General features: G+C 53.9%; 1 protein-coding gene across 1 annotated transcript; it reads left to right on the plus strand.

The window, feature by feature from the left end:
* Positions 1-501: 501 nt before the first annotated feature.
* PERM1 (PPARGC1 and ESRR induced regulator, muscle 1) lies at positions 502-6517 on the plus strand (the record flags this gene model as incomplete). The annotated part of the gene is made up of 3 exons (XM_082328883.1): positions 502-2548; positions 4474-4590; positions 6438-6517. The coding sequence occupies 3 exons, from the start codon at positions 502-504 to the stop codon at positions 6515-6517; spliced, it is 2244 nt and encodes a 747-aa protein (XP_082185009.1).
* Between the last annotated feature and the right edge of the window lie 9079 nt (positions 6518-15596).

Here is a 15596-nt window from a genome sequence, read left to right on the forward strand (position 1 = left end):
AGCCATGGGTATGGAAGGGGCTGCCGTGACTTGCTGAAATGTCCTTGTTTGGACTCTGCTTCATGCCGTGGCAGCAGGAATGCTCAAGAGTGTAAAGCCCCCACTTTTTAAAATGGGTTGTAGGCAAAAGCAGTAGGAAAGGGCTATGTGAGGTGCGATGCTGCTGTGGAGAGAATCCCAAACCCTCTGTGCTGCTGTGCTCGGGGAGCAGAGGCAGGAGGGACCGGAGGGGGGTAGTAGTGGTCTCTCTCACTGCTGGCTGGGTTGTGGTCCAGCACAGCGATACCTGTCCTGCTGGGTCTGCCAGGAGCTGCCCTTGCCTCCCACTGATTTCAGCTGGAAACGAGTGAGGGTGAGTGAACGTGAACGGCAGGGAAGCAGGGCAGGAACCTGGGGGGAAAGGGTTAGGGGCATACACCTCGGCTATGTCTGCTGATGCTGGTGCCCCCTCCTCACGCCCTGATCTCTCCGGACCCCTCCTCTTGCTTTGCTGCTGCAGGCATGGATAACTTCGAGTACAGCATCCAGCTTAACGACAGGGACTGGGCTGAGTTCTTCTTGGCGTCGGAGGAATGCAACCTAGCGCCGGTCGCCCTGGCCACGGCCGAGGAGCAGTGTCTCAGTGACATTGAACAAGGGGACGGCGTGCCGGGGAGGGACTGCCGCGCCAGCACAAACGGGCAGATCGCTGCGAGGGTGGGCAGCAGGCCAGGGCCTGGCACGGGAAGCTCTGCCCCACGTGGGGTGGCTGGAGACGCCTCCCTGCGCTGGCCCGCCGGCGGGCACCTTGCCCTGCCGGAGCTTCTCTCGGGCAGCGAGGACGAAACGGACCTGGGGTCGGTCGGCAGGTTTCTGTGCGAGAGCGACAAGCCCGGCTGCCCTTCGTACGTTCCAATGCCCAGCACACAGGGGAGGCAGCCCCCCTGTCCCCCCGCAGCCACCCTTGCTGGCCCGGCTGGTGGCACAGCTGAGAGCAGCCCAGGGCAGGACACAGCATGCGAAGCAGCAGCACCGCAGCCGGCATCGGCATCGGAGAAAGGAGCAGCCAGAGGCAGTCAGGCCATGGAGCCTCCCAGCCACCCAGCTGGAACAAGCACCGCTGAACAGGGAGGGGACGCAGGAGGGGAACAACCCCATGGCAGCCTGGTGGCGGCACAGCCGGGGGCTCCGGTGCAGGGCAGCTCACCGGTGCTGGCTACCTCCCCGGAGCGTTCGGCAAGGAAAAGTCCCAGCAGCGCTTCCCGCTTGGAGCCCGGGCTACGGGGACCCCCGCGTGAGCACCCCCCAAGCCCAGAGACTGCGCCCAGAGCGCCTGGCTGCCCGGCGCGGGAGGAGGCGACTGGGGAGAAAGCGGGCACCGAGCCGAGCTCCCCGGCTGGCTCTCCAGATGTTGTGAGGCCCAAGGTGCCAGGACAGCTGAGAAAGAGCCGCAAGCAACGTGGAGCCAGTGCCGCCGAGGCAGCCCAGGGGGACAGGGAGCCTGCGGGGGCTGCGGCACAGGGGACTGGTGTACCCGCAAAGGCATCTTTAAGCTCACCGCTGTCCTCACGAAAGAGCAAAGGGAAGGAGAAGGCAGCCAAGCCAACTCCTGTGAAGCTGGGGAGTGAAGAGGCAGGGGAGAGCAAACGGACGGTGCCCAGCCCTGGCACGGACGAGGGCAATCCAACCGTGAGCACTTCCCCGAAGCAGAAGGTGAAGGAGCCGGGGGCACAGCCCCTGGGGAAGGCAAAGGCCACCAAGCATTCAAAGCCAGGGCAGGCTGGTGGCTTGGGCGTACGTGACAATGTGCCGGTGATCGCTGCCAGCGGAGCCACAGCTCCTTTGGGAGAGGCATGCCAGGAGGCACCGGGGAAGCCTCTCCATCCCAAGAGCGTGGCAGCTGTTGGAGGGGATGATGCTGAGGGAGCTCATGGGGAGCCTGCAGCTGAGACCCCCGGGGAGCTGGGCCCCCCTTGCTTTGCAGCGGGGGCCTCTGCAAGGGCAGACACCCTGGACGTGACTTGGCCTGAGATGTACGACTATCTGTTCTGTGACTCCCAAGGGGAAGAAGAAGGAATGGGGAACTCACTGGAGGGGGAGAAAACACCCTTGGAAAGGGAAATATCCTTGCCTGAACTGTATGAATATTTTTTCAATGAACCAGAAGGAAAGAGGAAAAAAGTCAAGGGTAAAGACAGAAAGCGAAAGAAGTTCAGCAGCTTAGACCACGCTCAGCTGCAAAATGAGGATCCCAGCTTGGCCCCAGTCAAAGACTCCCTGGTTATCTCAGTCCCTGAGGTGTATGAACACTTCTTTCCGGATGGTCCTGGGAACAGGGCGGGCTGGAGGGGGGTTTTCTCAATCACTCCAGCCTCCGAGATGAAGAAAGCTGTGGGGGCTTTGAAGTCCCTCCTGCAAAGGCCAATGCATCTCATCAGAGGCCAAGCCCCAGCCCCCCAGGCTCTCGTGCGGAGAGGATCTGGAGAGAAGCTCCCCCTTGTCCCACTGGCTCCACTGGGAAGAGGCCAGGCACGGCCAGAAAGTTTGGACATGGCCCTTGCACTGACAGGTAAAGCACTGCTACCCCCTGCCCGACAGCCCCGGCTCGCCGCTGCGCATAGGGATATGCCTCTGCCTTGCACGGTCTCCCCTGCTCCCACCGCCCTTTGGGAAGCCCGGCAGCCAGCTCCGGCCCTGCTGCAGCCACCTTCACTCCGGCTGCAGCAGCATTAAGGGCACCGTACAGATGGGAACATCTCGGTGGGCTCTGCCAGGCGTAGCTGGTCTGAAATCACACTCCTGGCACGTTGCCTTGCCATGCAGCAGCCCTGGGCTTTAGCAGGGATCTTTGGAAGCGTGGCTAAAGCCGCCACCATGACATGCTGTGTCGCATTGGCGCTGTCTTGTGATGCTCACGCTGTCCCTATGCCAAGTGAGTGCTGCTGGCCAGGCCCCGCAGGCTGGCTCCCAGTGCTGCAGGAGGCATGGACAGGGAATCTGGGTATATTCTGGGCATAACTTGCTTTGCTCCCTGCAAACTCCGGTCCTGGGGCAGAGGTGGTCACGGCAGCATGCATGCAACAAGCTGAAACACAGGCTGGCCCAAAGTCCCTGTGCTCGCTGATTCAGTTTTCCCCCTGAATGGATATAACTTACTGTGGATCTAATCTATCCTTTTGCACTCTGGCCAAGAAAAACTTACTGAAGCGGATAGCTGCATTAAACATGGCTGGTGTTATTGCAAGGTCTGGTAGAGATAGGAATCCCCCATCCCAGTGCCATCCAACTGCCTGCAGAACCACATACCTGTATTTCTGATGAGGGAATGGGAGGCAAAGCAGCAAAATCCTTCTGTACCAAAGAACTCATGCCCCCAAGATAAGGCAATGGCTGCTGAGCTGCTGTCTTGTTAAGGCTGGGCTGCTAGCTGGTCTAATAGTGATGGGGGAAAAGGTGTGCACGGAGCGGAACATGTCCAAGGCTTCCAGCTGAAAGAGGTGAGGGGGACTTTAAAGCACACACTAGTTTGAAAAACACCCTCCAGAGACCTCAGAGGTTGCCTGAACATTGACTGTTACTGGAGGCAGGTAAGAGAGACAGGAATAAAGGGAGAGCAAGTGGGACCCACTAGGACAGCCAGCGTATTTATCTTAAAGCTTGTATGATGCTTACAGCCACAGTGCCTCACAGTTAATATTAAAACCAAACAATGAATGAGTCATCCCAAAGGGTGCCTTAAAATAGAGCTTCCAGTCTGTTTGCACAGAGGAAAAACCCCTTTGCCATGGCCATAGCTAATTAATAAGCCAGCTTTAATTAAAAGCCTGATCAAATAAATAGAGGAGCAAATATAACCTACTCTTGCAATATGTCTTTAAGTTGCGCTAGACTGTAAGTCCAGCAGAGGAAGAAATGCAGAGCACTCAGGGCTGTCTCCCTCCCTGGTCCTAGCAGGCAGCGGGAGTGAGGTGGGATCCACGGAGAGATGCTGAGCACGGGTGCTCCTCAGGGGGCTATGTGTGGTACTAGGGCTGCACGCGTCTCGGGGCATCGTCTTGCAGGGAGGGGACCCCGGAGCGGCCCCAGTGCATCGGCAGCCAGCTCAGGAATTACTCTCTCCTAAACCTGCTCCCTGCTTCCAGCCGCCCCCCAGGGGTGCACGGGGAAGGAATGCAGGGAGGTGGTGGGGCCGTCAGAGGTCCTGGAGGCGGCCTGTCCGCTGGCTGTGCCTCCCAGCCCCACGGGCAGCGTTACCAAATATTTGCCTCGGGCTCTTAATAAAGTGTAAAACTGAGAGGGGTGAAAAATATGCCCCTCTCCTTAGGAAACGTACCTGAGTCCTGAATAGACTTGTTTGACTTGACCAATGTTAAAAAAAAAGTCTTCTGGGAGGGAAAATGTGTGACAAAGATGTATTTCTCTGGGAATGCAAGGGACTCGCTGCCCCAGAGGGACTGGCGTAAAACCCCAAGCCTCGTGCTCTTCTTCTCGCAGGGAGGCCCGAGGCTCCGCTGGCGCTGACCCACAAAGACATGTGCCTCGTCTTCTGTGCCTTTGCGTCCTGGGCAGTGAAGACCTCCGACCTGCAGGCTCCGGATGCCTGGAAGACCGGTACGTACGGTGCCCAGCCTGGCGGGAGAGGGGTGGGAAGGACCTCGTGGAAGCCATGGCAGGGAGAAAGGCAGGGATGCTAACACACCTAACAGTGCCTGTGGGAAAACGCAGTCATTTTCCTGCTTTTCCAAAGTGTCCTGTTACTTTCTAATACCTTCTCTCTCCTATAGAAATGGCAGTTCTGATTCCTACTCACTTATCTTGTCCCATCCCCACACAAAGTGGCTGCTGCCTTGAACTGAGCCGTAGGACAAGTCTGTATTCCTAGCTTTGGCCCTGCTCCATCCAGCCTCTGACAGGGACCAGTACCAGTGTGTCAGGGGAGAGAGGCTTCTTTAGGATCTGTGCTGGCTAGAAGCTGAATCAGGACCTCGAGAGTGCAGGTTTATACTACTTCATCTCAGCTGGAACAAATGCACATGTTTTTCTAACGTGCTGTAAAGGTATAATCTTTTTTACACACACAGCTTAGCTGAAGTATTATCCTGGTGCACTGAGTCCTGCGAGTAGACAGAGCTCTGTCGGTTCCGCTCCTCTCCAACCACAGCATTTGAATAACTGGTGGGGAGAGAGGCAGCTCGGGCGGCACGAATCAGCTGAGCTGTGGCCCAAGGGGTGCGGGTCGCTGGATGAGCAGGGCACGGGACAGCGAGTGCAGCAGCCCTGCCCTGGCTGCGCCAGCTGAGTGCGGGGTCCTGCCCGTGGGCACCGGAGAGCCCCCGCCGCGGGGCGAGACGCCGGGGCCAGGGCTTCCTACTGCTTGTCCGGGGCAGGAATGTTCCCCGCTAAGGTCACACAGGAAGCTGACACCCCGGCTGAGAATAGCTCGTTAGCTAAAGTTGCTCAGTGCAATCATCACAAGGAGCTTTTGGCCTGCTCCTCCTTGCCTTCTTAGTATTAGACGGTAGATGTGGCCTCAGAGAGGGTGCGAAAAGCGGGATATGGGCTTCGTGCCCTCGGGATTGCATAACCCAGCGTGCCGTAAGCACCCCGGCGAGGAGGGGAGGCAAGAGACGGTTTGACATCCTGGACTAGCAATTCTCTTTTGGCATTTTAGGTTCGAACAAGTTGAATGTCCCTGTCTATGTCTCAGGCTCTAACACGTAAATCAAAATCAAGTCTGAATTTAAACTGGGAAGTCCAAAGGCATGGCTTGGGTTCCCAGTTTTGCTTGGGAACAGGGCAGGGGAATTTGACCTCTCTTACAAGCCAAGCTAAAAACATTAGCTGAAAGTACAGAGAAGAGCTTGATTCTGTGTATAATCTCCATTAGTTATTTTTTGTATCTCTACATTGTCTGATTCTGGGGTTTGGGTATTTTCTGCCTTTGAACGGGATCAGAGTATCCACAGCTAATCCACAAAACGGTGTATTTCTTGGCATCTTCCTGGTCCAAACAGAAGTAGAAAATGAAGGGACTGTCCTGAAGCCCTGGTGAGATTTCCTACTGTGGCCTTCTCATCCGAGATTAGATCCATTAGCTCTCTATGTGAACCTGTATATCTAACCACCACCCGTCTCCACCACACGCATCAAGTCTATGCTGTTTTTCCCTTAAAAACAGATGTTTCTTGTGAAACGGTGGTGTGATCCGTGTGCCCAAACTATAGGACGAGATGTCGTCGGCCAGGCTGTGGGCAGCTCAGGACTGAACACACTGGGAACAAGCACAGTGTGGTGGGGATGAAGAGCAAAGGCAGGAGGGGTCTGAGAAAGGGAGGGGAGCGAACCCCTAGGTCCCATGGACCAGAGTGAACCTTGTGATCTTCAGGTTTGGAAAAAGATCTTCAGGTTTGGAAGAAGCACCCAGACTCACTCTGGAAATGTGTTGGGCTCTTTTCCAGTGTTCCTGGCAAGTTTTGGCACACTTTCTGCCATCCGCTACTTCCGAAGGCAGGTCAGAGAAGGACACCCCCGGACCTAGGCTCAGCGCACACCAGAGGTGCTTCCCGAGGACAGGCGAGGACGGTGGAGGCAGAGGCCGGGGACTTTGTTTTTGGGCAGTGTGAGAAGCCTGGATCCCACACCAAGACTTCTCTGGACCCATCCCTAAAGGGGAGAGGATGTCACAGGAAGCAGGATCCTTCCGCTGACAGTCATTTACAATATGGTAGGCAGTTTGTACCTGTACTGGACAGAAGAGGAGCCCGGCGTGGGCTGGCTCTCTTCTTTCTTTGCACACTTCTTGCATACTTGTGCTATCTCCTAGGAGTAGTCACAGCGTCTGTTCCAGGGCGCTGCTCGTCTGTCCTCCCTGGTGAAGTCACCTGGTGGCAAAGGAAGGCATGGAGGCAGTGGAGGGAGGAGAGAGCAAAGGAAACCAGGAAAGTGCTTCGTTCCTATGAAAGGGTTGGGGTATCTGTGAAGGAAGAGAAGAGAGAGCTTTGGGGAAGAGCTGTCTCTGTCCAAACATGGCGCTTTGCTAAGCGTGTGCTGGCTGCATGCAGCTAGCTGGGCAGCAGCTAAAGGGGGATGGAGGGGCCACGCACTTGGCAAGGCCCAGGTCTCCCATGACCGGTTTGGCTCTACTGCAGGAGGACTCATCCTCTTGGATTTCACTCCAAGAAGTCACGGCTTGGTCTAACAGTTCAGGAGGCTGAGATAGGGTTTCTGTTGCATGTGGCTGCCTCAGCCCTGCTGAGCCAGAGCCGCAGATGCAGCGTCTGTTGCTGCAGGTGAGGAGCACCCACTGCAAGGACACATCTCAGTCCCATCGGCAGAGGACGGGCAGGTGTCAGGCAGCCAGAGCCGGGGAAGGGGCAGCCGGGAAGGGCCCTGCAGGAGGCTGCGCAGGACGGAAAGGGGCTGCAGGGGCAGCAGGGAAAGGGGCTGAGCTCAGGGAAGCCTCAGGAAAGAGCCCTGACAAGGACGGGAGCATGTTGGAGAGGAGGAAGAGGCACATGTGCACGTTTGGCTCTGACACTCACCAGATGAAAGGTCTAGGTATATCACTTGGTCCCTCCGCTGCCTCCCATCCTAGAGGCGTAGAGTTGGGTGGGAGTAGGTGTCGAGCGAGGAGGTGCCGTGGCTGAGTGCGTAACCTTGTGGGGCTGGAGAGGGCCAGAGGGGACCCAGGATGGAAGGTGGGGTGAAAAATGAAGTGGTTTGGGTTCTTCCCTGTCTCTAGTGCCTTCCTGATCACTCAAGGGCATTATTCATGAGGGTTTTTCTTCACTCCCAAGTCTGGTAACAGCACGAATGTGAGATTTGTTAAGCACTTAAGGACCAGATCCACAAAGGTACTGGGGGAAATCTGCCCGGAATACCTGTGCGGATCTGCCTATGAGCTTTATAGGAACAGTCTGTGGCAATGTTTGTCTTACGAGACGAGGGAGAAGAGGTTTAGCTCTTTCCTTGTAATGCAGTGCCATGCAATTTTAATGTGTGTGGGGTTGTACTTAAGACCATGTATTATTGCTGATAAGAGAGCTCACTGTACAATTGTACAGGGAGATACGTAGCAGTAAATAGCAAGAGAGAGATGTACAGGCTCTATATGGACTATAGTAGCTGTATATCCAGTAAGTGGAGTTTTGCGGAGGAGGAGAATAGATAAAATATGCTGGAAGCTTCTAATAAAGACCTATCTCATTTAATACTTTTGTGTACATTCCTGTGTCTACATTGTTTGTGTGTGAAACTGTTGAATGAGTACTGAGTTTTAAAGAATGAGAAATCAATCCATTATGTGTCTGTTGATACAAAAAATGTAGGAGTTGATGTGCTGGTGGAGGAGCCCTGGAGGACAGAGTATGCAGGGAGATGGGCTGCTTCTCCTCTTCTTTGGCTCGGTCCCCATGCCTACCCCTCTGAGACACATCTTGGCTGTCGCACGTCGCTAACAGCCTGATCCAGAGCACCCTGCCCTCTCTCCTGCCTCAAAAGCACTCAGGGCTCGAGCAGAGCCCCGCTCTTGCCAGCCCTCCAGCCAGCTCCTCCCAGGGGCCCCCGAACAGATGAGTGAGCACAAATCAATGCACAGCAGCAGCTCCTGGGTTCGGTCCATCGATCTTCATCGCCTCTGCCCTCCCCAGTCCCCCTCGGTGCAGCCAGGCTCCGCATCCTGAGCTGCAGCCAGGAACGCCTCAGGCCCTGAAAGATTTGCCCAGCAGACCTCGCTCCCTCCGACGAGCAGGAGCGCGGCAGGCACAGGGGAGGCTGAAGTGTTCGCATATGCTCAGTTTTACTGGTTATCCAGCCATAATCCATTCAGCGCTCTCCGCATTCTCAGTGGCAGGTGGAAATACAGCAGCCTTGGCATGGCGGGTGGGTAATGGGGGAACAGCTGGAGGAAGCAGGCAATTTCATTATGCGGGGCTTTCCTGGGAGACTGTCACACCGAGCCGAGCAAAGCAGAAAAAGGTCGGAGGAGGGCAGCAGACAGGTTTGCTGAAAGGAAAGGGTCTCGGGGGCTGCCAGCTCCTGTCTTGGGGGGCTCTGGCTCTTCATGCCTAGTTCCGCGCGCAGAGTGAATTCCCCAGGGTGAGGGATGTGGCTAAATCCTGAACTGTCACTGCTGACTTCTTGCTTGGTTTGAATTTTTCCGATTTTATGTTTTCTAGCCTTACCACACAAATCTGGAGGAAGCAATGTTTTCCCTTCACTTTGTGGGTGCAGGAACAGTTAATTTCCCTCCCAGCCATGCACAGTACTCCCAGGTGCACTGCTGGCGGTTAATAAACGATCGTGCTAAAAGTCACTGAATTTAATACCGGGCAAAATGGTTGGGAGACCTGTTCTGGTTTGTCTCAGTGTCTCAGGGATGACAAAGTTGGCCTGAAGATCTCACTGGAACTGGGAGGGTTTCTGGCCAGAAGCCATAATGTTGAAGGCACTTTTGATGACATTAGCCCCTCCAGGGAGGTTTGGATGGGGCAGGGCTCTGTGCTGGGATGTGGGGAGTCTGCAGGTACCCATGTCAGCCGGATCTTTTCTAAGCAATGTCCTTACTTTGGGGACCTCATCTTCCCTGGGGAAGTGGGTTTTGCTCTCAGCTGCTCCCCACAAGCCAAAGCTGCAGATGTTTGCTGCAATGGGGGTGCTGCCAGCTCAGCTCACCGCCTGGGCGCCTTGAGAGGGATGAGGAAGCTCAGTCAGTTGAGGCTGGGCTGGAGAACTTCACCAGGAACATATAGCTGCTAAATTGCTGCTGGGAAGAGACTGATGCATCCTCTCCTGCCATTGCTTGAAGGCTCTGTGCACGGGTTTTGCAGGAAGCCGACTTGTTCTGCTGCTTGTGGGCAGTCAGGCTACAGCCGGAGACTACCCTCAGTTCTCCTGAACTGCACAGGGCAGGCACGGCACTGATGGGAGGCTGCAGGAAAGCTGCTGGGCAGACAACTAGTTTAGGAGTGGTTTGGGTGCAACTAGTAATACCAGATATGACCCAGAAAGGAATCAGACCTAGATGCTGCAAGAAGCGGGAATGGTAGCCTCTATCCTAGTGTTCAAAAACTCGTGCTAAGTTTCTTCCCAGGAGAGTTCAGCACTCATGTTCTGCTGTAGGTAACACGAGGTGCCTGTCACCTCTACCAGCGAGTGCCCTTTGCCCATCTGTGATAACTGATGTCTGATCCTTTAGAGCGTGGGCTTGGAGACGTAAATGTGATTTGGCACCTTCCCCTGCTAGCAGTTACTGAGTGACGATCCATCAGGTTATAGGTGCCTTTCACACTCCTTTTCATCTCTACTGGAAGAAGTGGATGAGATAAATATTTCAGAAGATAGATGTTTTCAGCCCACTGCAGAAGCAAAAGGAAATATTGAAAGATCTTGTTGGTATCAGGAGATCAGCTCTGGGAGCGTCTATGGTGCTCAGCTAAGCAGCGGTGTCTCTAGTGTCCTTCACTGAAACCAGCCTGGGCTTGCCTGCAATTCTAATGCTTGGTTTATTCACCGACCTTTTAAGCTCTCTCTCCCTCCATGGCGAGGTCATCTTGCCTGTATCTCACTCCGGAGGAAGGAGCCAGGACCTCACCATCTTTTGCAATAGCAGCAGCCACCACAATAGAAACGACCTTTTCAGTGCATCCTTGCTGCCGTGAGACTGTTTTCCCGTCACCAAAGAGAGTGGCAGCGCTGGAGGCGGGAGCCGTGCCATCCCACCCCACTTCCTTGCCTTGCACGTAGCTCCCACATCTGACACCTTGTCTTGCCAAGCAGATGAAAAAGTCAGGCAGGTGCACCCTCGAGAGCTGCCTCCGTGTTTTATCTGGCCTTGATACGTCCTGTGCCACCCGGCTGCCGGAGTCCCAGCCTGGAAGAGGGCTGCCTCTCTCCCCCCTCTTCTGCAGCAATCAGTTTTGCCAGAGCAGCTCCTTCGCCCTTATTTTTGCTTCATCTCCCTGTAATAAAACCAGAGCAAAACTTCCCGTGGACATTTCTGCTAGGCCATTTCTGAGTCACGACTGTCCTCTTCCCGCACTTCAGAGAGATTCCTGAGGGCTCGTGGTGCTGTGCCAGGCCCGGGTGCCAGCGCAGGCAGGCAGCGGACAGAGCGGAGGGAGCAGTGACCTCCCTCTTAGCTAGGACTGACAGAAATGCCAGTTGCTTCGGTCGGCCGTCCATGAAAGCATGACATATTTTGGTGGATTCCCCCACCCACAGGGCAGTCAGGGAGTTGCTCATCCCAGACCAGAGCAAATCCTGCACATCCTCGCCTCCTGAAGGGCTCTGCCAGGGAGGTGCTGGGTTTTCCGAGCAGGAACAGGGAGGAGGTTTGCCCAGCAGGTTCTTCCCCAACCTCAGCCGTGGTTTCAGGCAGCCGACGGGAACAGACACGTTCATACAAAGTGCTCACCAAGGAATTCCCAACCCTCGAGTGTCTTTGCAAATACAATAAAAAGATCAGCACGTCCACGCACAGCGGAGGAGCGGGAGCTGGCCAGGTGGGCTGCTTTGCTGCAGCAACACCGTGCCTTCGCTTACGGGGGCTTTTTCTCCAAACTCCTGAAGCCAAACGAGCAGGTGACAGGCTCCACTTTCTTTTTTTAAAAACACCTCTCTGCTGTTTATTCTTTGAGCAAAAGAAGTTTGAAATTGTGGAAAGCAGAAAGCAGAGAGAAATACAGCAGCCCATGGTGTTTCAATAACTGCTCCGGTTTTTCCAGCTATGGTTTCAGAAGGGGGGACCTGATTCGGGACTTTTAGCACTCGGAGGGAGTGGGGGGGTGGAGAGATCATTTGTCAGAGAGTGAATTGTTGGCAGCTGGTACCATCTCATGCCTTTCATCTGCCTCTGTGAATAAAGACGCAGCTATCCTGTGACCAAGCTGAGCAGAGGAATGTGTGCGGGCTTGCTGGCAGCTCCAGCGCGCTGGACCTGCAGTTTGTGGGCGACCTGGTTCAGACCGTATTTCTGGTGCGGCCAGGCTGTGAAACATGAATACATTTTTCAGGAAATGAGAGGTATTTTGTGTGTTTACAGGTACTGCAGTTTCCATTTTAATGCAACCTGCACCGAGACGTCTAGTGCCACTTTAAGTAAGCCCTCTATTTTTAAATCCTGAATCTGCTGGGAAATGTGTTGGAGGAAAAGCGTGGCTGTTCACGGTCACAAGGCAGGTGTCTGTGAACAGAGCTCACAAACACAGCCCTGTTCCCACCTGCGACGGAGCCGCCCAGGTCAGCATCTGGGTAGGAAACCATCGGGGGAAACCAACAGCCAGCAAAACCGATGACTCGACAGGGAAACCAGGCTGGGATGAGGAGCTGGGGTGTGGGTCTTGACCAATCTGATGCTTATGGGGGCTGGTTTGGAAATATTTTAGGGCTTGCACACACACATAAATTGCTCTGCATTAATTATACCAGCCTAGCAAAGCTGTACAACCTTCTAAAGTAGGGACAGATAGAGGGAGAGCAGGAAGAAGTGCTTCTTCTAGGGGAGCTAAATCCAGCTGGGAAAGCGTGTAAGTAAAACTCTTTTAGCTACTTGTATGGCAGGGGCTGTGTAACCATTTCAGCGGCAGTTTGTTACCACAATCCTTAATTCCCTCAGGGTAGCAGTGAAGAAACAGCCGGGAGCAGGCCTTAGTGGTCAATGGGACAGCAGCATTCAGGGACGGGACACTCAGGTCCTGTTGCTCTCTCTTGGTGCAAGCCCGTGACCGTGCCCGTTTGCTAAAGGCACGCTCGCATTTCATCCCGAAACGCTATGTTCTGCACCGGGCAGCAGCTGGAAGGAGCTACACTCTGCCCCAGAAGTACAGCAGGAACAGGGCAATAACCCAGGCGCAGACGCACGAACGCAGAGATGGAGTTCGGGACCTGAAATAAGAGCCAAACAGACCACGGCAGCTGCGCACAAAGGCGTGCTGGAAGCGTGAGAAATGAGCAGCCTGCATGTTGAAAGGGCAGCATTTGAAAGAGTGACAAATTTAGCCCAGATGTAGCCGGGGAGGGAAGTTGCCACTCTGGGAGCAGGATTGAAACTGCTTTAGAAGCTGTGTCGTGTCTCTGCAGCATTTTGAAATCAGGATCTCGCACCTTGCAGGTGCGAGGTGGCCCTGTGCACGCGTGCGTCACTGTCACTGATCAACGTGATTGCACATCGCAGCTCGGGAGAGCTGCTCGCCGGGGGACAGATACACCGGGCTTCTGCAGCCAACCCATCTACCTCTTGCCTGGTTATTCAGTTTCTTGAGCACCTCTGGCTGCAGCACAAATACCTGCCACCTTTCCAAGTGTTAGCACCTTCCAGCTGCGGGTTGCTGGCTTGCACAGAGCTTGGGAGGGCAAGCCCTCTGCCTGCCCTGCTGCTCCCAGCCCTAAGAGATTACTGAACTTTAAACTGAGGGCCATATCCAGTTCCTCACTGGTCTTCTCTGCAGAATAACTCTGCAGAGGCAGCCAGGACACCTGGTTTTCTGCCCAGAGCAGATGCAGGGACAGAAGTGGCCTACGGGCATCTGGATGCAGTCCTGAGGACGATATTTCCTTGCCAAGCAAGCCCCTGCTGTGGCCATCTTCCCTTCCCAACCGGCTTTGTTAGAAAGTGGCTGCCACGAAGTGAGGTCAGACTGACAAAAGGGCAAAGGCAGCGCCAAACCCTGCACCATCTGCAGCCCGCGGAGGGCTCAGCTCCATCTCTGACCCAAGCGCTGGGGCTGGCCAGTGCATCCCACTCCCACTAGCCAGTGTGGCTACATAGCAGAGAGCACAGGCCATCCCAAGTCACAGCACGGCACGGGCATTCCCAGCTGCACAATGCACGGAGCCATTCGGAGTCACCGAGTTTTACAGAGCGCCTTTCCAAGACCCCCAGAACACAGGGCTGAAGCAAAGGCTGAGCAGCTTTGGCATTAAACCTCTAGCCAGGTCTCGTTGCCTGACAAACGCAGGGGAGACTTTGCTCTAGGATTAGGTTTTTACAAGTGCCTGACCTGAACAAGAGACAGCGCTCTGGAAATCCTCCTGGACCCAGGGACCCAAAGTCCTCATGGGAGGACAGGACAGCAGCAATGGACAAAAATTCACCTTCATTAAACCAGATGATGGCAAAGAAAGAGAGAAGAAAAGTATTCCAGAAGAACGTGTATTGCAATTGTCCAGTCCGACAGAAATCCACCAGGGAACTTTTACAGCAACAGGGAGGGGCTTTTCCCTTTTGATACATTGCAGAGATCCCTGCTGAAGCCCGATTATAAAGATCATGGTGACCATCTTCAAAGTCAACGTGTTCATAGGAGCTCATGAGCACGGCTGCCTCCCAGCATACTATGTGCTTCTGATGTTCCCTAGTGCAATTTTGTTCTGAATAAATAGATCCTTTGGGGGTTAAGTTATTAGATACAAATCTAAAATGAAAGTAAACCTGAAACAATACAATAACAGCTAGAAGACCCAAACCAACACACACATGAATGTGCAGACAGCTGCCCATTCTACAGTACTGAACATCATCCACAACTAGAAAATTAAATAGATCTTCAACTCTGCCACATTTACACATTAAATACATATAATCCACTCAAACCTTGCATGTAAACTTTGTTGGATACCTTAAAAAAAAAAAAAAAGTACAATGTAATACATAGATATTCAAGTACAAAGAGCTCCTGATTGTTTTGTGAAAGAATGAAAACAGAGATTTTGTTAATGTTTGGTTTGCAGCCTCTTTAGGGAACAAAGGTTAAGAATTTAGAGCCTCAGGTAAAAACATTTGGATTTGCTGTTGACCTTATATGTGCTAAAGGATCTGGCCTAAGAGGCTGGAAAAGATAGCACCGAGACTCTGTCCCCTCTTGTTTGTGTCATGCTGCTGCTCTGGCGGGGGGAAGAGAGAGGCTGCAGCCCACGCTGGCACCGCTCTGATCCCTGGAGTGTTATGGCTGTACTGGAGTTCGGCTTGTAGCGAATTTTCTTCCTTCCCTCCTTGCCTAGATATTCCTAGGCAGCGTTTAGTGCAGGTCCAGTAATGTGCAGAGGGGTGGGAGGAAAGGACGCAGTCCTGGAAGAGGAATCTAGGGCATCCTTTCCAGGGAAGACCTTGGTAAACACAAGCCACTTGGCATATTTGCTGGCAGCACATTTCTTGATGCCATCTGCCAAGGTGTCAGGCTCATGCTATTGCACGTTTGGAGCCAGCACTGGCAGGAAAGAATTTTTTGCATAAAGTGGAAAGAACATCCTATTCTGCCCAGATCTGGATTTTTTGTCCATCTCTGTCAGATAACTCTGATCTTGCAGGAAGACAATCCTATGCGCACAGCTATTGCTACCAACTTTATATACTATGATGAGGCACGTCTCATGCATCTTTGCAGACTTCAGAGCTCAATGGGGGAAGGTTTGGCTTAACAGCTATTCTCGGGGATCAGTGGATCCTCAAAGTGACCAGCCTGAGGGCTCTGGTAAAAAGGAAAATGATCAAACTAACCCAGCTGAAAACCAGCCCTTTTCTCTGGCCTTTGAGTGACTGCTCCATCTGAACACCCAGTCCCTTTTATCTAAGGGAGCCTGACCAGTTTTTTGTTCTTCCTTTTATTTTCAGGGGGGCAATG

The sequence above is a fragment of the Platalea leucorodia genome (assembly GCF_965183815.1).
Source record: "Platalea leucorodia genome assembly, chromosome: 17".
Taxonomy (NCBI): Eukaryota; Metazoa; Chordata; class Aves; order Pelecaniformes; family Threskiornithidae; genus Platalea; species Platalea leucorodia.